The sequence below is a fragment of the Phoca vitulina genome, unplaced genomic scaffold (genome assembly GCF_004348235.1).
Source record: "Phoca vitulina isolate PV1807 unplaced genomic scaffold, GSC_HSeal_1.0 scaffold80, whole genome shotgun sequence".
Classification (NCBI taxonomy): Eukaryota; Metazoa; Chordata; class Mammalia; order Carnivora; family Phocidae; genus Phoca; species Phoca vitulina.
The window spans coordinates 4,675,073-4,699,807 of record NW_022589783.1 but is presented as its reverse complement, the minus strand read 5'-3'; the positions used below and the strand labels follow the sequence as shown (position 1 = coordinate 4,699,807).

General features: G+C 51.3%; 1 protein-coding gene across 7 annotated transcripts in view; it reads left to right on the top strand.

The window, feature by feature from the left end:
• The window catches only part of ACTR3B (actin related protein 3B), an 88,884-nt gene extending 83,627 nt beyond the window's left edge, over window positions 1-5,257 (top strand). For 6 of the 7 annotated variants that reach the window (XM_032394275.1, XM_032394273.1, XM_032394271.1 and 3 more), the window contains 3 exons: window positions 2,647-2,772; window positions 3,729-3,812; window positions 4,360-5,257. In XM_032394275.1, the coding sequence (XP_032250166.1) occupies window positions 2,647-2,772; window positions 3,729-3,812; window positions 4,360-4,455 (306 nt within the window). In that variant the 3' untranslated portion in view covers window positions 4,456-5,257. The remainder of the gene's footprint in view (window positions 1-2,646; window positions 2,773-3,728; window positions 3,813-4,359) is intronic. The other variant, XM_032394269.1, reaches the window with a different exon arrangement.
• Window positions 5,258-24,735: the final 19,478 nt, after the last annotated feature.

The following is a 24,735-nucleotide window of genomic DNA, read 5'->3' as shown; positions in this document are numbered from 1 at the left end:
CCCCCCCCCCCCGCCAAGCTCCTGCTGGATTCTTCTGTGATAGAAGCTGAGGTCTTTCCTTCCAGAAAATAGTCAGCCGGTCTGACCAGCATTTAGAAAGCAGGACCAGTTGCCAGTTGAGGCTTGCTCTAGCATACGATGACCAAAATGTCAAGAATGCTTTTAAGGTGTGATTCTTTTTTTTTTTTTTTAAAGATTTTATTCATTTATTTGACAGAGAGAGACACAGTGAGAGAGGGAACACAAGCAGGGGGAGTAGGAGAGGGAGAAGCAGGCTTCCTGCTGAGCAGGGAGCCCGATGTGGGACTCGATCCCAGGACCCTGAGATCATGACCTGAGCCGAAGGCAGACGCTTAATGACTGAGCCACCCCGGCGCCCCTTAAGTTGTGATTCTTAACAGCAAACAGATACATAGTTTGTGTCCCCAGGTGGCAACACCTCTCTGAAAGGAGATGGGTTTTACTTTATCTGGTCCATCGGGCACTTGGTCCTGCAGGTCTTACCTCCTGGTGGTGTCATGCACGAGCGTCAGTGCCCAGGGTGACCCCCAGTTCTGTGTGTCTGTTGCTCTGGCTGTGGGGGATGCCCCCTTGACTCTGACAGGAACCAGACCCCCTCCTGTTGTTTCTGAGAGAGTTCTCCCCAAGGAGACAGAGCGCAACAGTGATTATTCATGACACTGATCCTGGGATGGGACGTTGCTTGAAAGATCTGGGTTTGCAGCTTGTCAAGAACAGACGGGTGCCTGACTGTGTGTGTCTGTGTGTGGGGGGGAGCAGTAGAAGATTGCCCCTTAAGAAATGGAAGAGGCTGGGCTTCCTGGGGACTGAGCCCACACTTTGCTAAGAGCAGTCAGGTTTGTGTGCATTGAAGTGCACAGGTGAGGACTGGCCGTGCACCATTCTGGTGGCCAGGATCCTTCCGCGGTGCTTCATCTGATGTGTTTATTCCTAGATGCTCTCTGAGGAGGGCTTCCCTGCCTAGGGTGTCTGCAGTGTGCGGTGGTGTTTTCCTTTCAGTAGAAGGTTGGAAGAAGGGGGGACGAGGGCAGCACCGTGGTGTAGGTCAGGGCTCTGGGCTCCCTTAGTGCTTCTCCCACTAGGGAGGGCCATGGATGTCTAAAGTCAGAATTCCCCCTCATTCCTGGCCTTAAAGGCCAAGCCCAGATCCTCTCTCTCTCTCTTTTTAAAGATTTATTTATTTGAGAGAGAGAGCGTGCACATGAGTGAGCGGCAGCAGGGAGGAGCGGGGGGGGGGGGGAATCTCAATCAGACCCCCGGCTGAGTGTGGAGCTCGGTGAGGGGCTCGATCTCATGACCCTGAGATCATGACCTGAGCTGAAATCAGGAGTCAGACGCTTCACCCACTGAGCCACCCGGGCACCCGCAGATCATTTCTTAAAAGTAGCTTGTACGTGAGACTTTTGAAGGTGATAGAAGATGTGAGTTCAGTTTGGTGGCCGCTTGCTGATGGCTTCCCCTGGCCCATCCCCAGCTAAGGCCCCCTGAAAGCCTCAGCCTCCGGCAGTTCTCTTCAGCCCAGTGACTGGAGGGTGCGGCGCGTTCTGGTTGATGGGCAGTCTGCTGATAGGTCATGAAGGTGACATTTCTCTGTGCAGACCCTCAGGGGTGGAGTTGACGTGGGTCCAGGTAGGAGACAGGATCACCAGTGGCCTCTCCTGGCCCCTGCTCCTGTCTCGTCCCGTCTCTGATCTCACCTGTCTCGTCCCGAGTCTAAGTGGGTGCTGGGCTGGCTGTTCGCAAGAGCGGCAGGGGTCAGGAAAGGGGTACTCTAGCGCCATGTCATGTCACCCGTGATCTGGGCCCACTGGGACAGGGAGGTGTGCCTCGCCCTTCTGTTCATGTGGGGAGGGATTGACTGTCGGGCCGGAGCTTGCGGGAGGAGTCCTGCAGTCCCTGCCGGGATCAGAGCGGGGCGGGTCCGGTGTTGGTGAGGTAGGGCTTTCTGGCTCCGGGAAGGGGCGTTCCGTACAGGTTCCTCCAGGGAGGTTTTCTGTAAAGAATTGTCAGGACATGCCTGCTTTCGCTTTCATTGTCCTAAATAGTATCCTGTAGCCTGAAAGAACACATTTGTCTCTCATCAAAATCTGATGAGATTTAGTACAGCCCCCCCCCCCAGGCTTCTGTTGGCCACCGAGCAGAATGTGAGTGGTGGAGGCCAGTGGGCAGCTCCCAGTGGCCCCCAAAGGCCCCTCCCTCCCTGGCCTCACCCTTCTAAAAACGTTCAAGAATTAATTGGAAGACTTCCCCCCCCCATAATTATTAAGGCAAAATAACTAAAGATCCACTGTTCCTTTGGCCTTAGATTATTCTAGCAAGTCAGTTTGTTGGTTCATAGTGTGTTTGGGCCTCCTGGTCCTTGTGAAGTTCTCTCATTGCTGAAGGGGCACGTGGAGCGGAATTTCTGCTTTCACTTGGTTATTGTTGAGGAAAGGTACCGAGAGGCCGACTTTGTGGAGCAGGAACAAGACGCGGCGGACGCTCTTGGACAGCAGCGACTCTGCTTCAGCTTTGTCTTCCCACGTGGGCCGCAGGGTGTTGCGCACAGGAGCAGGGGGCGGGTTACCAGGACGGCGTGGGTGGGTGATTTCATCAAAGGAAACCCCTCTGCTTTGTGTCTTTTAGAATGTCGTTCTTTCAGGAGGTTCGACGATGTTCAGGGACTTTGGACGTCGGCTGCAGAGGGATCTGAAACGAGTGGTGGACGCCCGACTGAGACTCAGTGAGGAGCTCAGCGGAGGCCGGATCAAGGTAGGGGCGGGCGGGACGGGCACGCAGGCCTGGCCGCTCTGGCCCCCTCCCGCGGCTGCTCTCCCCCGACCGATGAGCGAGCGGCGGGGGCCTGAAGTCGGGACAGGTTCGAGGCACTGTCTCAGCTGCACCGTGAGGTTACGGTCGGAGATTTGTGTCTGACTCCTTCCAAGTGTCGCGAAGGCCGAGGGCCCCTGGGCTGGCGGCAGCCGCCTGGCGCCCACGCCGACCCGCGCCTGCTGGTTTCTCTGCCTTGCGAGAGACGGGGCCTGTGTGGTGACCAGCCTCTAGGGAGAGGTGGTCCGTGTGCCGTGAGGGGCTTCACGTCCTTTGGAAACGTTCTCATTAAACGACAATAACCAAGAGTAGCAGGGAGTTTCAGTGTGTGTCCCTCTGAGGTGATCGTTCTTAGTGAGCGGGTGATGTTCCCTGGGCTTCCAAGCAGGACTGGGCTCTGGTGTGGGGTATGTGGGAGCAAACATGCACCCTTTAACCTAGCGGGTCACACTCTTGGCAAAGGGTCATTTTCACAGTAGTTTTGGGACACGTAGTGTTACTTGGAATTAGCTCTACGATGCTAAAACATCTAATTGGTTTAGTAAAAAAAAAAATCAGTTGGGTTAGTTGCTTGGATTTTTTACTGTTAAAAATGCCTTTAGCATTGTGAACGACACGCGCTCCTTGACTGGTGTGCTTTGATCCCTGCACCAGCCGGACGGGCCGGCGCTGGGTGGCTTTGGCCATGGGAGTGGCTCAGACGCTTCCTTTCAGAGTCACACGTGGCTCATGCCACCCCAGAGGGACTTGAGCACAAGGGACGGGCCTCGTGCCATCAGCTGGGAGGAGGCCCACGTTGGTCAGCACTCAGAGCGGGGCTGTGCTCTTGTCTGCAGACAGCTTGTCAGGTGACCTGTTGTCTGGCCTGGCGAGTGACCCCACGTTACTCTCCTTTCCAGCCGAAGCCTGTGGAGGTCCAGGTGATAACACATCATATGCAGCGCTACGCGGTGTGGTTTGGAGGCTCCATGCTTGCTTCAACTGTAAGTCCTTTTCTAGACTGCTCTGTATTTTCATTCCCGCGCTCTTTGTTGAGTTTGAATAAATGTTGTCCCGTGAAGGTTAAATAGTGTGTGTTCGAATCGTGTGTGGCTCTTTTAGTTCCGGGAGATAGAAAAAATGTCTTCAAGGTAATTTCAGCTGCACGGCTAATCCTTGCTAATTAGGGGTTACAGGTAATATGGATGAGTGAAATCCAGAGACAACCTCAGACGTCTTGCATTAATCATTAATTCCAGTGACTTTTTCAAGTAATTATTCCTTTTTCTCCTCAAATTTGTGAGTAGCTAGTGAATTGCTAATTTAGGGTGAGCATGTAGCTGGTCCTGAGTGGGGGCTGAGTACGTTTTAAAGAAATGAAATGAAGTCCTGGTTCGTAGCTCAGGCCTTGGAGGGGCGCAGACCTTCCCGCAGGGGTCTGGCTAAGGAGCGGGGTGCCGGGTCAGGAGAGTCTCTGGCTTGCATCACGGTGTAGGACTCTGACCTCCTTTTGGGAAGGTCTCTCGATGCCCTCTAACCGCTGCCCCCCAGCCCGAGTTCTTCCAGGTGTGCCACACCAAGAAGGACTACGAGGAGTATGGCCCCAGCATCTGCCGCCACAACCCCGTCTTCGGAGTCATGTCTTAGCGTCCGCCTCGACACGGTCCCCCGGTCACGTCGCGCCGGTGAGCAGGCACCATCAGGGCCCGCACGAGACCGCAGCTCCTGTAAATAGTGGCGTTTGGTGTCGATGTCGAGAAGCGTGCTTGCGTCGCCGAGTGCATGAGGCAGTTCAGTGCACGCCACCCGTGTGCCCGCTGACCGACGGCCCTTCCCTCCCCGCCCCTGCCTCCCCCGCCCGCCCCCCTCCTCCTCGCCTCCCCAGCTTCTAGTTGGCGAATTGAATTCTGGAGGAATTCACCTGTGACTTTAAAAATTGTTAGGGAAAAAACGGAGAAGATGACGCAAAATAGTCCCCCCAGGAAAGAATATGGGGCTGCAAACCCTTTTCCTCCCGGCCTATTTTTGTAAATAAAATGTTATAAACTTGAAATACAAATTGATGTTTATATTTCCTATCATTTTGTATTTTCTGGTATTTGGTACGACTGGCTGATCCTAAGCACGAATAGATATTGGTGTCATGGAGTGCCGTAAAAAACGTTTTAATTGTGAGGCATGTTCTGATATGTCTGTAGGCAAACAAAATAAAACAGCAAACTTTTTTTGCCACGTTTGCTAGAAAATGATTACACTTTCTTGGAGTGACATGAAGTTTCAACACTAAACACTGTTGTATGAGAATCATTACAGATAATGTATCTTTTCATTTTCCTGCTTGAACTTTCTGGAAGTGTTCTATGGAAGCTGCCAGTTTGCTGTTGGTGAGTGTTGGATGAAATGCTGCCTTGCACCCTCGTAATAAAAGCACTTAGACTCTTTATAAAGATATCCTGCTGTGCCGTGCTGGTCTTTTGGTTTTCCCCTCTGTGCCCATTACTTCTTTTGAAGAAAGTTGAAATTTGTTTCCTGTCACTGGAGGATTTGGTGATTGGTACCAAGCTTGCGGAAGGAGATTTCCCAGAGGGACGAGGACTGCCTGTCCTCAGTGACCGCTCCGTCCCCCCGGGGAGTCCGGGAAGTGCCGTGAAAGTGCCCAGGAAGAGTCCGGGTAGTGCCATGAGGTGGGGGGGGGGGACGCTTCTACGGATTTCCAGCAGCCCTTCCTAGGAATTCAGAATCCTTGCTAAGCTTTCAGTAACTGCTCCGACATTTGCTGCGTAGATCGCTGGCTTGAAAGGTACTTTGCTAAATTAAGGGATCTAGGGTTGCTCCATTCTTCGTGTAATACTGACATTACTTTTTAAACTGTTACGGTGTTTGTTTTAAGTCATGATGTAGGTTTTATTCTCTGAAAATTTGCCTTCATCAAGAAAGATTTAGTTTCATTGTTTAAGTTTAGAAGCAAGTATGAGAAGAATAATGTAAATTCTCCACTGAGCATGGGGAAATCTAAGTTCCCCATGCCGAAGGCAGTCCCTGCTTATTTCTGATGAATTGTCAGTGACCCCAGACCCTCGGTCTCCCCACTGGAGAGTCTCAGACCACTTGGTTCTCAGGATCACTAGACTGTTTCGGTTTCTCATGGTTTCTCCAGCCACTATCACGCCGAGTTCGGGCCGATCTGTATGCCTTCAGACACGCACACCCATGCATCCCACGCGTGGTCGCAGGAGCACTGTGTGCGGTGCGACTTTGCTAAGTGCGGGCTGTGCGGGACCTTATTTAATCTTAACAACAGCCCTAGGAAATCAGAATTACTGTGATCCCCATTTTCCAGATAGGAGACCATGGCTGAAAGAAATTCAGTGCCTGCTCACGAGCACAGCTAGGAAGCAGAGAAGTCATGACTCCATCTGTTCTGAAGGGTCCATAACCGTCCTAGTAAGAGTAGGAGAATAACGGCAGTCAGGTGGGAGAGTGGGTGGTCAGACCCGATGGCATGAGTCTCTCGAATGAATTCCCTTAGATACTGGAATAAAAAGAGTTTGGAAATGGCCATGAGGAGCTATAAAGTATTCCCCCTCTAATCCAAATCCTCTGGTAAGTAATGTGTTCTAGGAAGCCACCCACATAGGACATTTTGATGTTGAATTATTTTCATTTTTGTTCATAATGCTTTGCCAACGTATGTTTTGTCATATGCATTGACTTTGTTGTATTTCACAAGTAAGATAAAAAGAGTTGTTTGAGCGTTTAGAGCCGTAATGGGCCCACAGTAAGTATTCAATAAATCTTTGCCATTGTTATTATGTTATAAAGCAATTATTGTGTCCTGAGAGCCCTCCTCATCACAATTGCATTAAAAAATAGTTTCGGTGGGGTGGGAGGATGGGTTAGCCTGGTGATGGGTATTGAGGAGGGCACGTTCTGCATGGAGCACTGGGTGTTATGCACAAACAATGAATCATGGAACACTATATCTAAAACTAATGATGTAATGTATGGTGATTAACATAACAATAAAAAAAATAGTTTCGGTGGGAGAAAAGAATTTTAGGTTTGTGAACTAAATGGCCTTTAGAAATTTCAGTAAGGAAGTATTTTAAAAAGCTCTCTGTATAGAATTGTAGGATCTAAACATCACCTGGCCTTTTCTTAGTATTACATTGCTGATACAATTGAATCACTTTGATTCATGTAAAAGTCACCCTTTGCTGTGGGCACAGCCGTTGTCTTCCCACCGAGCTCTGTGCTGTGAGCCCTCCTTCTACAATCAGCACGAAGATGTCCTCGGTTTGGGGGAGGCATGTTCCACGGACGGGCTTTATATCACTGGGTGATCTCGGCGGCAGGACGGTGCCAGCATCCTGGAGTGACCGGCCCCCAGAAGGGTTCCGTTTCCCTGGAGTGCTCCAGCAGCCCCTTTGGATGAAGCCCCCATCAAGCCAGCTTCTCCTTACCCGTGCACCACTGATGCCCTATGCCCCTCCCCAGACTGAGGTTCTTAAAAATGGGGAATGATCTTTGTACCCCCGGGACCTCCCAATGCCCAGCAAATACTGAACCAAATTCCTGTTCACATGGAGACTCCCTCGCTGGTTTTTCCAGGCTGCATGTGCTCTATACCGAGAAGTGTTACGTGTTTGGGGAACCTTGTAAGAGAGCTGGTTTTCCAGTGTCTGGGACGTTAACTGTCATTACCTTAAGACTGCTAAGGATATAAAATCTAGGTCTAAACAGTGACCCTGGTAGGCGTTCTGTGTACCTGGAAGGCGGACGTGCGATGCCGTAGCACGTGTTGGAGCGTGGGCACGGTGATCTTGAAGACCTGAGTGTATTTTATGGTAGTAATAGCCAGTTCATTCTCCAACTTAACTAATATGAATAAAGAGCTCTCATGTGACTGAAGCACCGATTGTTCTGTGATTAATTCCTTCTTTATGATCCCTCCGTTCTATCCCATTTGTAAAAATTACGGTTGTGCCAAACAAGCCTGTGAGGTTAATCAAGTGCTCAGCTTATTTAAAACCACAAGAGAGCCCCATTAAGAATATTTATCTGTTAAATAATTCTTTACTTAATTGAAGAATATTTCATAATGTTTCTTTTAAAAGTTGCTGTCAGGCTTGTTAAGTAGAAATATAAATTGATTGGCAAAATAATTGTGTGGGTCTCTAATTGGCAATTACATCAATTTCACGTGGTCAGATGGAAATAAATCTTTTTAAAAAGGAGAAAAGAAACTACAGCTTGATATTGGTATCATGGAAGGAGGTTTCTAATATTGAGATGTTAATTCTTTCTACCCTGTATTATTTCTCAGAAGTCAGCAGTTTATTCCCTGGTTGACTTCTCAGGTTTCACCCTTTTGTTTTTAGCTTGGGCTGCTATGGATGATTTCTAATTATGTGTGTGTGTGCAATAAATGTATATTAATTTAGTAGGACTTGCTGCTAAAAATTTCAGAACTTTGTAATTGATAAAAAGGAATATAACTTTAAATTATTAAAAAATTAATAATCACAAACCTAAGGGTTTATGATGTCAAAATATAAATGATGTGCTCTGGCTGTATTTTCAATATTAAGGAGTCAGATCAGCTGTAGTAATTGATCAGAGCTCCATTTAATTCACCCTTGGCCGCATGTGCACTTCTACAGATAAATTCTGAAGTTTCCCACCAGACCCACTTTGGCCTCGAGTAGTCTTTCTTCTCACTTCTGGTTAGTGCTTGGCGGTGGTGCCCGGGTGATAGAGGGCTTCAGCGAGGGGCGCTCTGTGTTGTCGGCTCACGACAGTGTGGTGGAGCTGGGGGTGTGGGGCACAGAACAGGTTGTGTGAGATTCCGACTTCACACCCCGGTGCTACGCCTGGCTGGTCGTTGGTCCCGTGAGTCCCAGGTCACTTCTCTAAGCGCCCGTGAGCTACGGTGTGCCAGCCAGGGGTGCGGTGCCGACGGACACGGGTGTCCTCTCCCGGGGAAGAGATGGACATTAATTACAGAGTCCCACACTGTGGCTGACCGTGGCGGGGCCCTGGGGGCGAGGTTCCGGGTCTGCGGACACACAGGGCCTGAGCCAGCACGGGAGTCGGGGGGGCCTGGGAGGAGGCTCCCGAGCGAGCGGTGTTCAGCGGAGATCCCGGGAGTGCGTGGAGGCCAGTGAAGGATGCGGGGAGCAGGCGTCCAGGAGGAGGTTACCACGGCAGTTTTCAAGGCAGCGCTAATAGCCTGGAATGGAGGGCAGCGAGGAGGTAAGGGTGTCCGAGGCGGGGCTGGGGGGAGAGTTTTGGCCTTTCCCCTGAGCATAAAGCCCTTAAGAAGTACAGAGGGATTCTCAGATTTGCACAGACACGCCTGGGAGTTTCTACCAAGAGCTGTAGCTTTTCTCGAGTCACGGGGCAGACCTGGAACAGGGCAGGTGACGCGAGCTGGACAGGAATGCTGCTCTGGAGCTCGAGAATGGGCAGCTCCAGAGAAGTCCGCACGAGACCAGATGGCCTGGGAGGCACTGACAGGAAGGAGAAGCTGAAGGCTTTATGTCTTACTCTGTAAAACAACGGGCAGAGTTGAGGAGTGTCAGGAGGGAGTCAGAAATCAGAATGGCCAGATCCTGTGATCTTTAGGTGAAGGTAGGGAGCAAACATTTTGAAGTTTAGGGATACTAAAATACGTAGCTGGTGGATGCAGTTTTCAGTCTTAAAATGGAAAGATAATTTCTCTGGCTGTATTTAGAAATAGCAAGGTCTTTTTGTATCCTTAGCGTGGTGCTGTTTTTGCAGAAAAAGCTACTGTGATTTGTCCATTACCAGTGATATGTGAGAGCTGTCAAAGCATTTTGGATAACAGCATAGTGCAGAGAAAGGACTCATAATAATAATTAGAAATTAGCTGCTTAGAGAGATAAATTGTGAGGGGTAATGGTGCCAACGACGGACTGAAGCTGTTCCGCCGACGTGTCTCGTCTCAGCTGGGCTCGTATATGAGCTTGGGTTTCTGACCTGCAGTGGTTTCCTTGAACTGAATCAGTATGTTTTAACATTTATTCATTAGGTCTTATGTCCACAGTAAATTAAACTTTATAGGTAATCGAAACATTATTGCGTGATAGAATTGCAGCTCTCTGCGTGAGAGTGTAAGAATGTTATTGCGATAGGGCACACAAGTTAAATGTCCCCTAATGGCAAAGGTCGATAGCATTATAAACTTTCTAGAAATACGCAGCTTATGTCCTGGTTGATTGACTGTTGAGTAACTTCTTAGAAAGTTTAATTAAATTAAGGTTTTTTTTTTTTTTTAACGTAATTTCTGCACACAATGAGGGGCTTGAATTCACAACCACAAGATCAAGAGTTGCATGCTCTTCTGACTAAGCCAGCCAGGAGCCCCTTTTTAATTAAGTCTTTATTTTAATTCCAGTGTAGTTAACATGCAGTGTTCTGTTAGTTTCACGTGTACAGTATAGTGGTTCAACGACTCAGTGTTCACCATGTGCGTGTGCTCTGTAATCCCTTCATCTGTCTCCCTCATCCCCCGCCCCCCCTCTGCCAACCCCCAGTGTGTTCTTTGTAGTTGAGGGTCTGTTTCTTGGTTTGTCTCTCTTTTTTTTTCCTTTTGCTCATTTGTTTCTTAAATTCCACATATGAGCGAAATTACGTGGTATTTGTCTTTCTCTGACTGACTTATTTCGACAATTGAGTAGCTTTTAAAGGGCCGATAGCACTTGCATGGAGACTTTGTAAACAGCGTGGTTTCCAGGTGGGAGCGTGCTCGGTAGCGTAGTGTGGTCACCAGACCACGCACGGTGACGTGTGTGAGGGGTTTGCGGTGCCGGCGCCCCGGGAAGTCCTTCCACTCATGACGCGCTGAGAGTGGGTGCCTGATCTCATGGCCAGTAACAATATTGATGGGGCTTTGTTTTTCAGGGTTTTGTTCTTTGCTTGTCAAAAAAAAAACATTGATACATTCACACAAAAGGACACACATTTTTGAGCTTATGGTTTTCTTCTTAAATCTTAAACTCCACCTTTATGACGGGTTGCTCTGGAAAGCCTGGGGCTGGGAGTACTGGAATTCAGTCTACTCAGTCCCTGCCCAGAGGCGGTGCTCGTGGCCAGTTTGAGCAGAGCAGGGAGTGGGCTTGGTGTTCTCACCCCAGGGTCAGAGATGGGTCTGTGGGATGACGAAGTACAGCCCGTCAGACCAGCCCATTCACCGCTGCCTCCCCTCCCGATGACCTCGTCCTCTTGAGGACCTGTGCTGAGTGACCGATGGCGCGTGGGGTGGTCGGAGGCTCGCTGGGTACACGGGAGTCACACCTGCGAGCCCCCTGTGGAGGAGACCAGCGAGTTACGGGCAGTCCTGCTCACCGTGAGCCGTGGTGTAATACTAAGGGGTGGCCTCTGAGTGTGCTTGCTCCAGCAGAGGTAGGAGAAACAGGTCCCGGGGCCAAACCTGCTTGAGAAGCCTCGTGTGCAAGTGCAACATGTCTCTTCATCGAGTGGACGAGAGCTTCTAATCAGCGGGGAAGCATGGCGTCCTTCTGCGCAGGAGCCCCGTGGACTAGTATGAAGGCCTCCATGTCGGCCACCTCCCGCCAGGCCGGTGATGGCTCTCGGGCCCGGGCTCCTGAGGCCACAGTTTGGGAGACCCGTCTCTGAGGGGTCCCCTTGGAAGAGCTGCCCTCCGAGGGGGCTGCCGATGGGGGGCTGCCCGTGTTTCTGCCCTTGGTAGACCGTCGAGTGAGAGAGAAGTTGAGGGTTCTAAAGAGGCGTGTTTTCCTTTTGGAATATTACTTTTATTTTGCTGTGAAGAGACATCGTGATCGTGGTTCTGATGGTCACTGGTGGTAAGTAAGGAACATTTTAAGTGGCAGAGGGTATTTCGATACTTTGCGGAGAGATGAACAAAATGGGCTGTCTTGTGTTTCTTTTTGTAGTTGATCATTTCTTACGCTCACACTCCTCTAAGACAACGCAGACATTCCGTCTTACTCTCTTCAGACTGCATTCAGGCAGACATTTGTTCCTTAAGGACGTAATTTTCATTTATTAGAATTCTATCTCAAATATAAACAAAATGCCCCAAAGGGAAGGGATTTAGAGGTGCCGGTGATTCCTACAGTGTTAACCGCGTGGTAATCACTCTGACGTCTGATTTCTATTTTTTAGTGAAAACAACCGCCTTTCATGAGCAGGATAAGAATAAGAATGACGTGATGCTCTGCTGACTCATCTTTTGTTCCCGAGTAAGAACCCCCAGTTTTCTCTACATTAAGTTGTGTGCTCTGGGGAACATTCTTAAAGAGGAAAATAATTTCTGTTGATTTTGGTAGTTTTAGTGGGCATCGTATTCGTGGTTAGGGCAAAGAATTTGTGACCATCATTTACATTCAGAGGTCTTCTTGATTTGTAACTGGGGAGGCTGGGGTCAGTTCTCAGTGTGTTCTGTCTTCTCTCTCTGCTAGCCAGCTAGAACTCGGATTCTTGGCCACCCGCCCTCTGGCCTTTTTATGTCACGGCAACATCTCTTCTGGAGAATGTAGAGGAAAATTTAAAATGGCAACCACGTTCCTTTTAGATCTGGGAAATAATTTGTGGTAAAGAAGGCAAAGCTTTGTGGTGTGGAAATAAATGAAGAACAAATGAGAACGGTCATGGCTGTTGGGGGTCCGCCGCCATCGTGCGTGCTCGGTGGGGACACAGAGACAGGCATGGGGTGGGACAGCCTCACGGTGGAAAAGGGGGTCAGGGGCGCCCCACCGGGGGCCGTGGGCGTGGGGACCCTGGGATGGCTAACTGGAAGCAGGATCCTACAGGACTGGTTGGGGGAGTGGATCTGGCTTTCCCGTTGGCCCTCAGCTGGAGGCGGGGGGTCGGGGGGAGCCAGGGCAGCTTGCCGTTATCGATCGGATCTGGCCGTTTGGGGCTGATGGCTGCGTGCTGTGGGTCAGAGTTCTGTTGTCACATACGGTCTGGCTGTTGTCTGTTCATATATGTAGTCTCTGAATTGGAAAAATGAAATGTTGAAAAATGTGCGGATGGTTGGTCCCCATTCTTCGTTACTCAGAACACGGAAACTGACTGTGTCAGTCCTGGGTCCGTGCTCCGATGTTGCTGTTACTTGATTCTACATTATTTAAATGAAATATCTGAGGCATTTCTACTATACAACGCACCTTTCCTGAAAAGAATTTGGGTTCCCAACTGTGGCCTCGCGAGATGGTGACAGGGCCTCTGAGAAGATGGGGTGCCCGAGTTCTGGTCCCCCCTCTGTTCCTAGCATGTGGCATGTCCTAGGGAACCAGTTCACTCGGGTCCTGTTGAAATGGACATGATGAGGGCCCCGTGACTCTCCCCGAAGACTGTGACAGACCTGGATTAGTGTCCTAGGGCAGCATCACGGAAATGCCGCGTCCCTCAGTCCGGGGCCAGAGGTCCGAGGCCAGAGGTCGGAGATGTGGGTGTGGCCGGGCTCGCCGGCAGGTGCCAGGGAAGGATGTGCTCTTGGTGGTCCCAGGCTCGTGGCCGCAGAATGCCAGTCCCCTCATGGCCTTCCCCTGCACCTGTCAGCATCCACACTCCCCTTTTCATGAGGACATTTTTCAACATTTCATTTTTCCAGTTCAGAGACTAAGTATATGAACAGACAACAGCCAGAGTGCGTGTGACAACAGAACTCCATCCCACAACCACAGCCATCAGCCCCAAACAACCAGACTTGATCAATAATGGCCAGCTGCCCGCCCCCCGCCTCCAGCTGAGGGCCAACGGGGAGAGCCAGATCCATTCCCCCGACCAGTCCTGTAGGACCCTGCTTCCAGTTAGGACTGATTCCCTTCAGTTCTTTTTTTTTTTTTTTTAAAGATTCTATTTACTTATTCATGAGAGACAGAGCAAGAGAGAAAGGCAGAGGGAGAAGCAGGCTCCCAAGGAGCAGGGAGCCCGATGCGGGACTCGATCCCAGGATCCTGAGATCATGACCCGAGCCGAAGGCAAGACGCTTAACCATCTGAGCCACCCAGGCGCCCCCCTTCAGTTCTTAATGGTACCCACTATTAAAAGTGCTGCGTCCCCTCAGAGCAGGCAGGAGGCAAACAGCTCGTGGATGAATGTGCCACGGGGTGTCTGGGCCGTGGTACTTATTGATTCATGAGTCTTCTGGTAAAGCAGAGGAGAAGAGAAACAGGTGCTGAAAAACACATTTTAATTTCTTAAGTGGCTCCATTACACTTTACACTTGAATAATAAATCAGAGCAGCCGTGGGGCTGCCCGCGAGCCTCGTGCTTTTCCTCGTGCTCTGGACACCACGCCGGTGTCCTCAGGTTCAGGGGCAGCGCCCCGCCGCGCCCACCGCACCACCGCGTTTAGCGCCCCGTGTCCGTTACCGTGTTGCTGTCGTCCGCCTCTGCCCTGATCTCCAGGCTGCTGGAACGTCCCGCCTCGTGGAATGTCTTTGTTCCCCTGGGGCCTTGGGCCACCCCAGATGGTCTATGCTGACGGTGGGATTTGGGGTGGGGGCCTTGGGTCCAGAGTGGCTGGACACTGAAGGTCAGTGCCTGATTGAAGGTCATGGCTACGAGTCCCTGAGCCCGAGGATTTGGGGCACTGGGGTTTGGGTGAGCTTCCCTGGTCGGCAGAACTCTGTGTGTGTCGCCACATGTGGATGCCGCGAGGAGGTGGCGCCGTCCACAGCAGCCCTGGGAGGGGACAAGCTCGGCCCAGCCTGGGAGCCTCGTCCCTTGGCTGCCGTTAAGCTGTGTCTATTCGCTGTCGTGAGCCCTAGCCGTGAACACAACAGATTTCAGGGAGTTCTGGGAGTCCTTCCAGTGAATTGTCAAAACTGAGGGTGGTCGTGGGGACCCCCCAAGCCCCACAAACACTATTGACTGAACCGTTAGGTCAAAATTCCAAGAATTGCCAGGAATCTACTTGGCCCTGTCTCAGAATCACCCCCTGGGCTGGTAAGGATGAAGCATTTATCCGCTGCTCCTGCCCCGCCCTGTAAAGTTTGTCCCCCAGAGTGTCTGTTTTCACGCATTTCTGGAATGAGGTGGGCGAGTCCCTGAGCACCAGCGGATGAGCCGCGGGGTGGGCGGCGAGGGGAGTGCAGGGTGGGCGTGCTGGGCTGCAGCTGGGGAAGCCATCCCGGCTCTGCGGGCTGCACGGCGGGGGGGTCCGGCGGGGGCCCCCCGAGGGAGGAGCCCAACAGCACAGACTTGCAGATGCGGCACCGTCTGTTGGGATGGGCTTCTGAGCTGCCCTGCCGAGGGCAAGCGGCCAGTCGTGCTCTGGACGTTGGTCATGGTGGAGACTGGGGGCTTAGTTTGATTTTTAAACTAAAGCTCCTGCCTGTGAGCAGCCCCTACATGTAAATATAACTGGTAGAAAGTGGTCTCTTGACTTTCCACACACATCCTGGCTTTCATTTTGCCCCCAGCTGGGCTCAAACCTGGGTACACACGTGTCAGGTTTAACGTCAGCCCTAAGCAATGATTTGTCTTCTGTCATGATTCGCTTTTGGTGCTGAGCGGGCCATGGGGCATATTACAGCTTTCTTCTTTGTCAGGTGAAAATGATAATCACCTGATGTGGGGCTCGATCCCAGGACCCTGGGATCATGACCTGAGCTGAAGGCAGACGATTAACCGACTGAGCCACCCAGGCGCCCCTGATGGCTTTGAGCCGTGGGACAGAGACAGCATCGGGCACAAGGCCACTCCCAGCGATGGACCCACTCAATTTCATTTTCCTTTTGGCCAAGGACAAATCGATTCTCCAGCTTGAACCTGTGGTTGAATCAGACAAGTCAGAAAGTACAGAATTTAAAAATCTGTGAGAATGCGTGTACAGACATTTTACTGGCCGTGTATCCAGTGGTTATGGACTGTAGCTGTCATTGACAAAGGGGGACTTATCTTCATAACGTGAAGCGAGGACAGGATTTCAACAGCCGTGTCCACAGATTTCAGGCAAGAGTTTGTATAAGCATTGATCAATTCAAACAACATTTATGTACCTTTTACTTTTGCAAGGTTGTCTTTTTATCCCCAAAGAGCCTCCTATTAATAAATGTTGGAGTCAGGCCGCCTTGCGTTGAGGTTGTCCTTCAGAACTGAGTATCCTAACCCTCCACTGGTGAGCGTGTTGGCTACGGACAGAATACACTAAAAACAGTGAGGTAACGCGACAGAGTTAGGTGGGAAGGGGACTTTAAGAAACACCTGTCCCGAGTCTTGCAAGAGCAGAAAGCCGTTGATGCTTTCATAAATAAAATCCAACTGCTGAAAGGTTTAGCACGGAATTCCTGAAGAATGGGCAGGGCTTTGCATGGAAGATACCACACTGATCACCACGTTCCCACGTTTCGGGGCTTCCAAGCAGCTTTTTAAAGGAGCAAGTGTTAGATGGCTTTATAATCCTGGGGCGCCAGGAATACCACACGTGTGTCCGAGCCAGGAGCACCATTACCAGGAGAAATGTCTGGGATCCAGCCAGAAATGCAGATCCACTGCCCCCGGCCCCCCCACCCCCACATAGCTGTCTGCTGCTGCGGCTGCTGAAACAGAACCCAGGGCTGCCCCCGCCACCCCCCGCCGCAGTGCCGGAGACCGGATTTCCCCATGTGGGCCCTGCCCATCTGACTTCTGCCCCAACAGACCCTGGTCCCACCCAGAACCCCGCTGCAAGGCCGTCTGGGAAGTGGGCCTTAGCTTTCCTGTCCCGACCGGGCAGGACACACGCAGATGTGCTTGGTGTGGGGTTGCGCGCGTCCCGTGCAATGATTTCCACAAGCACACCTCCACAGTCTCTCCTCTGTGTCTCCACGCCCCCCCTTCCGCCTCACCTCCCGGGCCCTCCGTGCTCGTTTGTCTTCAACAGTGGCCCCCTGCTGCCGCACCCTGCAGGGGCAGTCCCGTCCATGCCCACGCTATCTTTCTCTTGTGGGGAGAAGCTCCCTGCAATTCTGGTAATAAAAATTTCCATCTCTGTATATCTCTATTGTTGCCAAAAATATCTGGCTGTGGCCTGGAGGTGAGGCTTCAGTGTCAGCCTGGGTTATGAAGTGTGTCAGGAAGATGCTTCCCCCTGCCCTCTGGGTAGGGGGGGTCTCCTGGGTAAGTGGCTCATTCTGCTGCCTTTGAGGAAGGCAGTTGAAATGCCCAGTTTACTTCGGGCTTCCTCAGACCCTTGCTCTTTTTTTAACCTTCATTTGTCACCAGTCTAATCCTAAACATGTTAATACCCTGTGTTGGAGCATCTGACATGTGTCTGCAGCAGTGAAAAGCACATGAGCTCCTCCCCGGGAACAGCACACGAAGGACAGGGGCTGAATGCAGGGGCCGTCGGAACCCTTTGTGCAGGGACAAGAGAACCGGAGGAACGAGAGAAAGATTGTGGGGGAGGGAGGAGCTGGCCCAGCCGTCCCCTTCGTCACGAGGGACAACAGATAAACGCGAGTTCCAGCACTAAACTGTATTTTTTGTAGCATCAAATTCTTCGAACAGTTTTAGAAATAAAAATGTTACCCAGTGACCGTGAACCAGGAGCAGAGAGAACCCAGGTCAGCTGAAGACAGGGGCCCACGTTTACTGTTCGATTGAAGCATAAGACGAATCTAAGGATTAGTGCAGAAAAAAACCAAAAAGAAGTAATTTAAGTGGTTCTTAATCTTGAAGCTCTGTAACTTCTCCTTCAGGGTGAGTAATGATTCCTGTCAGGCAAGTCAGAGAATATTCCCATTTCATGAATCTAATTATTTACAAACAAGCTTTCCAGGGATAGAGGAGGTTAGTTAATCGGCCTAAATTTTTTTTCCCTCCACATATTTATTGGACTGATGTAAGAATGGAATTTTTATTTGCAAATAAAAGAATCTACTTATTTTGACTGCACATGACAGAAAACTGCATTGATGGTAGTTTAATACATACTTCTCTTTCTCTGTTTTTATGTAGCTGTCCATGGCCACCATCACGGTTTCCGTGAAGACCTCAGGGACCCATGCTCCCTGCAGTGTTCCAACCTTCCAGCCCTAGACTGAGGCCCCTGTTCTCCTAGCCCAAAGTGGTGGCTGGAGCTCCAGCTGACACACCTGCATTCCAGCCACCTGGTGAAGGAAGTGACAGAGCATGGGTTCTCCCTTTTTAGGATACCTCATGGAAACATCATCCCACACTTTCTAGAACTTGGTCACATGGCAGCAACTGACAGCAAGGGGTGGTGATAAATGTAGTTATTTAGCTGGATGGCCATGGGCCTCGCTAAGAATCTGTGGTTTATTATTAAGGAACAGGGGAGTGGGTGTTGGGCAGTCATGAGCGGTCTCTGGCCACAGCTGAGTTGAAGGATCAATTTTTATAGATTTCTTTGTAAAAAGGGTGGGCTGAGGACTCCAAGGACAACGGTGCTGAGCCTCCTTCCCAGCCCGTGGGCTTCAGGGCCGCCCTGCACTGTGGTCTCAGGGGCACTGACATTCAGCTCTGTTCCCCAGGAGTCCATCCGGTCAGCCTCCAGGAGCACTGACACTTTCCAGAGCTCTTTTCTTTGATCTTAAGGAAATAGAACACTTACCTGGATGGCACTCATGGCTGGCTTTTAACTCCCTGTGAACCCCTAGTCCACCCCACCCCCGCCCCTCTGAAACCCTCAGTTTGTTCCCTAGAGTTAGTATTTTATTAATTAGTATTAGTTTGTCAGGCGTGCTGTAATAAACTGCCACATCTGGGGGCTTTGAGCAGCAGGAGCGGGTTCTCTCCCAGCTCTGGAGGCTGGAGGTCTGAAATCAGGTGTCGGCCGGGCCGCATGCCCTCTGCCAGCTTCTGGGGCGGGCTGGCGCTCCTTGGGGTCCCCGGGCTGGCGTCTGGGTCCCTGCAGTCCTGCCGTCTTCCCTCTGTGTGTCTGTCTGCATGTGTCTCTCCTCTTCTTGTAAGGACACCTGTTGTACTGGGTTAGGGGCTCACCCTCCTCCAGTGTGACCTTGTCTTAACTGACATCTGAATTTCATCAGCAAAGACCCTATTTCCAAACGAGGTCCCATTCTTAGGGACCAGCGGCTGGGACTTCGACCTAGCTTCTTGGAGGACACGGGTCAGCCTGTTACCACGCAAGTCCATACTGGAGGCTGGTGTTCAGGGCCCCTCGCCAACCTCTCTGCGGTGCCGGTGGACAGCACCTGTTCCGACTGACCCAGCTGTGCACTAGCTGGGGGAATATCATTCCTATACGCGCTCCAGCTTTTAAATTCTCCAGCAGCATCGAGATCTTGAAAAATGAGAAGGAAAAGAAATCAGAAGATCCAATTTTCCAAAAGCTCTTGGTTGTGAGGCCTAGAATAAAAGAGTTGGCCGTCCACATGATTGTCCAGAGAAGACTGGAGCCTTGCCACTCGTAGGGCGCTCCTTGGACTGGAGGATCGATGTCTTCAGGAATTTGTGAGCCATGTGACCGCTCAGGCCTTGCCCCAGAACTACTGAATCTGACTCTGCATTTAATAGGCTCCCAGGTGATTTGTGTGCAGAGTCAAGTTTGGGAAACGGGCCTAGAAGAGTAGAGTGGAGGAGGAAGGAAGAGAGAGCCTGAATCTCACATGCTTTGATAATTCTAGCAAAGCTGGATCCCTGGTTAAACTCGGAAAGGCTGTTGGTTTAATGGTTGAGAAGTTCTCATGGGAGCCGATGGGAAGAAGGCTGAACTGGGGCAGGGTGGGGAGGGATGGGGTGGGGTGGAGAGGGACGGGGCGGGTGCTTCCTTCGGCCTGACTCCACGGTGCTCGGCCGGAGGAGCAGAGAGGCTGAGGTGCTCTCCGGCCTGGGGCAGAGTGATGGAGGAATGTGGGGGGCCCTGTGCACCAGGAGAGGACTGGGGGGCAAGAAGGAGCTGGAGGAGGTGCCCCACCATTCTGACCCCTCCCACACTGGCACCCCCCGAGTAGGCTCGTTATTTTTTGTTTGTTTTCCCCACCTTTATTGAGTCTAATTGCCACACCCCGTGGGTGTGCTTACGGTGTCCACACTACCTACTTCTGAATGAATGTCTAACAGATCAAAGTTTTACATTTTACAGTTAGAAACAACTCACTTAAAATGCAAATGTTCTGTTGAAGCAGTTAGCTTGAGACTGTAGACTGAAGTGAGAAATGACAAATGTCCTCTCCCCAGGAGGGTAGGGAGAGTGGGGCAGGAGGGCGTGAGGTGGAACTGGAAGGCCGAGGAAGCCAGGGGTGCACTCGGCCCACTTCTGGTTACTTGTGGTTCTGCCGTGGGGGTTTCATGCTGACCCCTCCCCTGCCCGCTCAGAGCTGGAAGGGAATCCGATCCTCCCGGCTTCACGTGGAAGAGAGTTCGGATTCTGCACGTTGAAGCCAAAGGATGAGCCACGTGTGGACGATTGTGATCTGTGTAACCAAAGGCCTGGTACTCGATCTCCATCTTGACAGCCCGAGAATCTGGGAGCTTACCTTGCAGGGATGTTAGAGAATCAGTGAGGATGATGCATGCCCTTTGCAAAGTCACTGCTGTCATGATGGTGCTTAAATTTGGCCGATGTCTGTGTAAAGGAGCATCATTCTTGGAGCGTTCGTCGGCCAGAAGAATGGGACATAAGGCCACCATTCGAAACATTTGCAATTCTGATCCAGAGACAAGACATCCACTCGACGTCCCGAGTGATGCCACAGGTCAGGCTGCAGGGGTCTGCACAGCATGTGGTTGTGTGGTCTCTGTGGCTGGGGAGGCCCCCGTGGGGAAAGAGAGTCTATTTGAGAGAGAGATCGCGCACAAGCAGGGGGAGCAGCAGAGGGAGACGAAGCAGGCTTCCCGCCGAGCAGGGAGCCTGATGCAGGGCTCGATCCCAGGACCCTGGGATCGTGACCTGAGCCAAAGACAGACGCTTAACGACTGAGCCACCCAGGCGCCCCTGGAGTTAGAGACTCAAGGCAGCTTTTGTGAGTTGGAGCCGCAAAGCTGAGCAAAGGGAGATGCTCACTGACCGGCTGCCCCGTGTCAGTCAACCAGGGCTGAGAGTCTGCAGCTACCCACCAGGGTGACCTCATTGTGCGGACCTGATGGAGGGGTGCGCTGGGGAGGAACTGGGGAGGGCGGGTGCATAAATTGGATCAAGAAGATTGGAAAATGACTGAGGAAGTGGGTGATCTGTTTCCGCAATGGCGCTTTCTGAAATTCTAATTAGTGGTAGCAATTGGGTTCTGTGATTTTTTTCTTCTGTGCAGTCTCAACAAAACCAATTAAGTCTTACTGCATCCATACGTTACTACGAGTACAGGCCATAAGCAAGAGAAGGCCTGTTTAGTCTGACTGTTGGCTCCTGGCTTTTAATGGAAAATCAATTTATTTCAGCTTATTAAACTATTAGTGCATATTGGATATTAATTCCACTTTTCTTTAAACCCCTCTCTCCCTTCCCTCTCTCAGGCACCGGGGAGGAGACTCTAGGACTTCAGAAATGGCGCACGGGAATCCTGCCGGAAGCAGAGGAGCAAACCAGATGCTCACTAGATGCTTCTTGGGCGCTCAGGGAACTTTATATTCGGATCACAAAGGTCCTCCTGGCTTCTGAATTCTGTGATCAAGTGTCAGCTTGATCCTGTGGAGAACCCGCTGAATGCATGGCTGGTGCCTTGTTTCAAGGGTGCAGATGGTGTGGATGGGTATAGGCTGGAGGAGGGGCCGAGTGAGGGTGATTTTACGTGTCCGCTTGTCTAGGCGATGGCACCAGTTGTTTGGTCAAGCACGAGTCTCGGTGTCACCGTGAAGGTGTTCGGTAGGTGTGATGAGCACATACAGTAGCAGTTGACTTTGGTTTTTATCGTTACTTGTTTATTTTTTTAAAATGTTAACATTCGAGTATCTTTGACACACAATGTGACATCGGTTTCAGGCGTCCAACATAGTGATTCGATGTCTCTAAACATCAGGCTCTCACACATGCGTAGCTCCCGTCTGTCCCCATACGACGTCACCACGACACCCTATTCCCTACGCTGAGCCTTATTCCCAGGCTCCTTCATTCTGTAATGGGGAGCCTGTCCCTTCCCCTCTCCTCGCCCATTCCCCACCTCTCCCCTCCAGCAACCGCCAGTTCTCTGTATAGATCTGCACAATCTAAGTGAAGGAGATTACCCTCCATAACGTGGGTGGGCTTCATCTAATCACTTGGCGGCTTTTTTTTTTTTTTTTAAGCATGCGTGTGAGAGTGGGGTGCGGGGAGGGGCAGAGGAAGAGGAAGAGAGAGACTCCCAAGCAGACTCCCTGCCCAGGTCCCACGACCCCGAGATCATGACCAGGGCTGAAACCGATGGGGCCACCAGGTGCCCCTCATCAGCTGGTGGCTTTAATTAAGAGCAAAGACTGAGGGTTTCTCAAGAAGAAATCCTGCCTCAAGACTGCAGTTGCAGCTCCTGCCCAAGCTTCCAGCCTGCATCCTGCCCTACATATTTCAGATTCAGAACTGCAAGGCCAACTTTTACCTGAGTTTTCAGACTGCTGGCCAACCCTCCCGGCTTCACACTTTCCGGGTCCTACAGCTGTGAGCCAACTTCTCAAAATAGTATCTCATACGTGTCTGTGTCCTATTCGCTCTGTTCTCTGCAGAGCACACACACCTGATGCCAGCCCCCTCTCTCCAGCCGGGGAGGTTCTGGGTAACTGCTGCCATGCTCTTTCCTCCCGACCCCAAATGCAGCCTCAGAATCTTCTGGAAGAGTCCATGAACACAGTCGTTCAGAGTTGGCACTAGAGAGGAAATCTGTTTGCCGTTCTGATTTTAGGGGATTCTCTTTATTGCTGTTGGCTAGTAAAACCAATGATTGTTCTCATATTAAGTACCTTCTAATTAATTTTTCACTAACATTGGTGGGTTTCTGATGCCGAAGTATGGAGCATTTCTTGGCACCACCTGGCTGGGGGCTCACTGTGGGCAGAGCTGGGGAAGGGGCTGAGGCAGGGGCTTCACTAGTGCCCGGGACCTGCACCGCTTACTGCACTTGGTAAGCTGCGTTGACGGGGGCTGGGTGGCATCGGCGATGGAGCGGTGGGAGTGGGTCACGGGCACCGTGAGCACCCCAGGGCAGCCTGGGGATCACCCACTCCATCAGTTTTTGATGCTAACGTTCATCGAGCGACTCCGTCCAGTCACCTAGATATGACAGAGACAGCGCTCACTGGGTGGATGGAAAATCGAGTTTTTAACCAGAAAGGGGAGACAGCAGAGGAAGGACTTTGAATCCACAGGACGTGGGTGTGCTCATGCGTGCTGCTGTGGGGGGGGGGCTGTGGCTGTTGTGGGGGACGATTGAATGACAAATGATGCCATTAATAAATGAGGAGGAGCTTTTAAATTAACAGAAGCCCAAGACTGGAGATTAATTTTTTAAATGTTTCCTAACAAGAAAAATGAAGCAAATAAATCCCGACAATTAGGAAGTAATGAAGACCTTGCAAGAATAGCTTATTGCCAAAGGCAGATAAGGGAATTCGCGGTCCATCTGAGGCAAATGTAAATCAGCAGGCTCGGATGCACGCGTCTCCGGCACTAGGGGACTTGGCTGGCTTACTTTTTGAACCTAAGTAGTCATTGAAATGTCTTAGAGAGCATGCAGAGAAAGGCAATTGCAGCGAGCGAGCTGGGTCCCCGTCCCCCGCGGCCCTCACCCATCCCGCCCATCCCACCGTGTGGTCGGTGCTGACGGGGCACCAGGGGGCCGTGACTCTGCACCGACCGGATGCTCCTGGATGCGCCGGTCTCTTGGATGGCGGCTGGTGACCGCCGGGGCTGCCGTCGGCTTGTACAGGTGGCAAAGGACTCACAGCCTGGACACGGGGGGCAGTTCTAGGAACTGGATAAAGCGAGCAGTGGGCCTTGGGTGCATCGTCCTTTGCAGATCAGGACCGTTTTGGATGGTGGGCTGCTAGCGACTAAGTGTTTTGTACCTAAAGTCCAGGCTCATAAAAATGTCCCTCTTAATCTCAGTTTGTTCAAGCATGCCGTTTAAACATTGGTAACTGACCGTGGCCTCTAGCTTCCAGACCTCAGACACCTTCCCCGTCAGCGCAAATCCTACATCAGCTGCTGACCATGATGCGTCTCTGTGCACGGCCTCCGGCCACCTGAGGATTTAACCTGACCGACCTTCCCGTGAGTTTGTGCCTGAGTCCCCCGCTGCATTAAACGCCTTGAGGTTTGCAATGGTCTGTGCTCAACTTTGTAAAAGCCCGTGACAGTGGCAGTAATAACCAGGGGTAACGTTGATACGGCATTTACGATGCGCCGGGTCCACACATCCACTTCATCCTCATTACAAGTGGGTGGAGGCGGGTGATGCTTCCACACCGCCAGGAACGCTGTGGATCAGCCGCCTCTCCCCCCGCAGCCCTCAGAAGCCCTGTCCACACCTGGATCTCGGACTTCAGCCGCCGGAAGTGTGAGGTGGTGAATCGCTGTCTTTAAGCTGCTCAGTTTGAGGTACTTTGTTAACAGCCCACGCAAACGAATACAGTATTCGTGTTTGAAATCTTCAAAAAGGCCGGCACCTGCCAGACCAAACCAAAATGGTGCCATGCTGACTTTGGCCACAGCAGCCCGTGATCTGCGCCGTTTCAGATGCTCGGCCACTTTGCAAAAACGTCCCGTGACCTTTCTCCCCGAACTGCCCGGTGATCTCGGAGGTGGAGGGTCCTTGGCCTTTGCCTAGTCAGCTTGCAAGAGAGGGAGACACCAGAACTTTGCTTACCCTTAGATCAGATACCCTCCCCTGGACGCCCTCTAGCACGTGTGAGCTGTTGTTAATGACCGTGGCTGGTTTAAATGTGTACAATGCCAGGCATGTTCTGAACGCTTTCTGTGAATCAGTTCCTCTAGTTCTCCCCCAAAACTCTGCAAATTACTATTGTCATGCCCTGTGTTTAGAC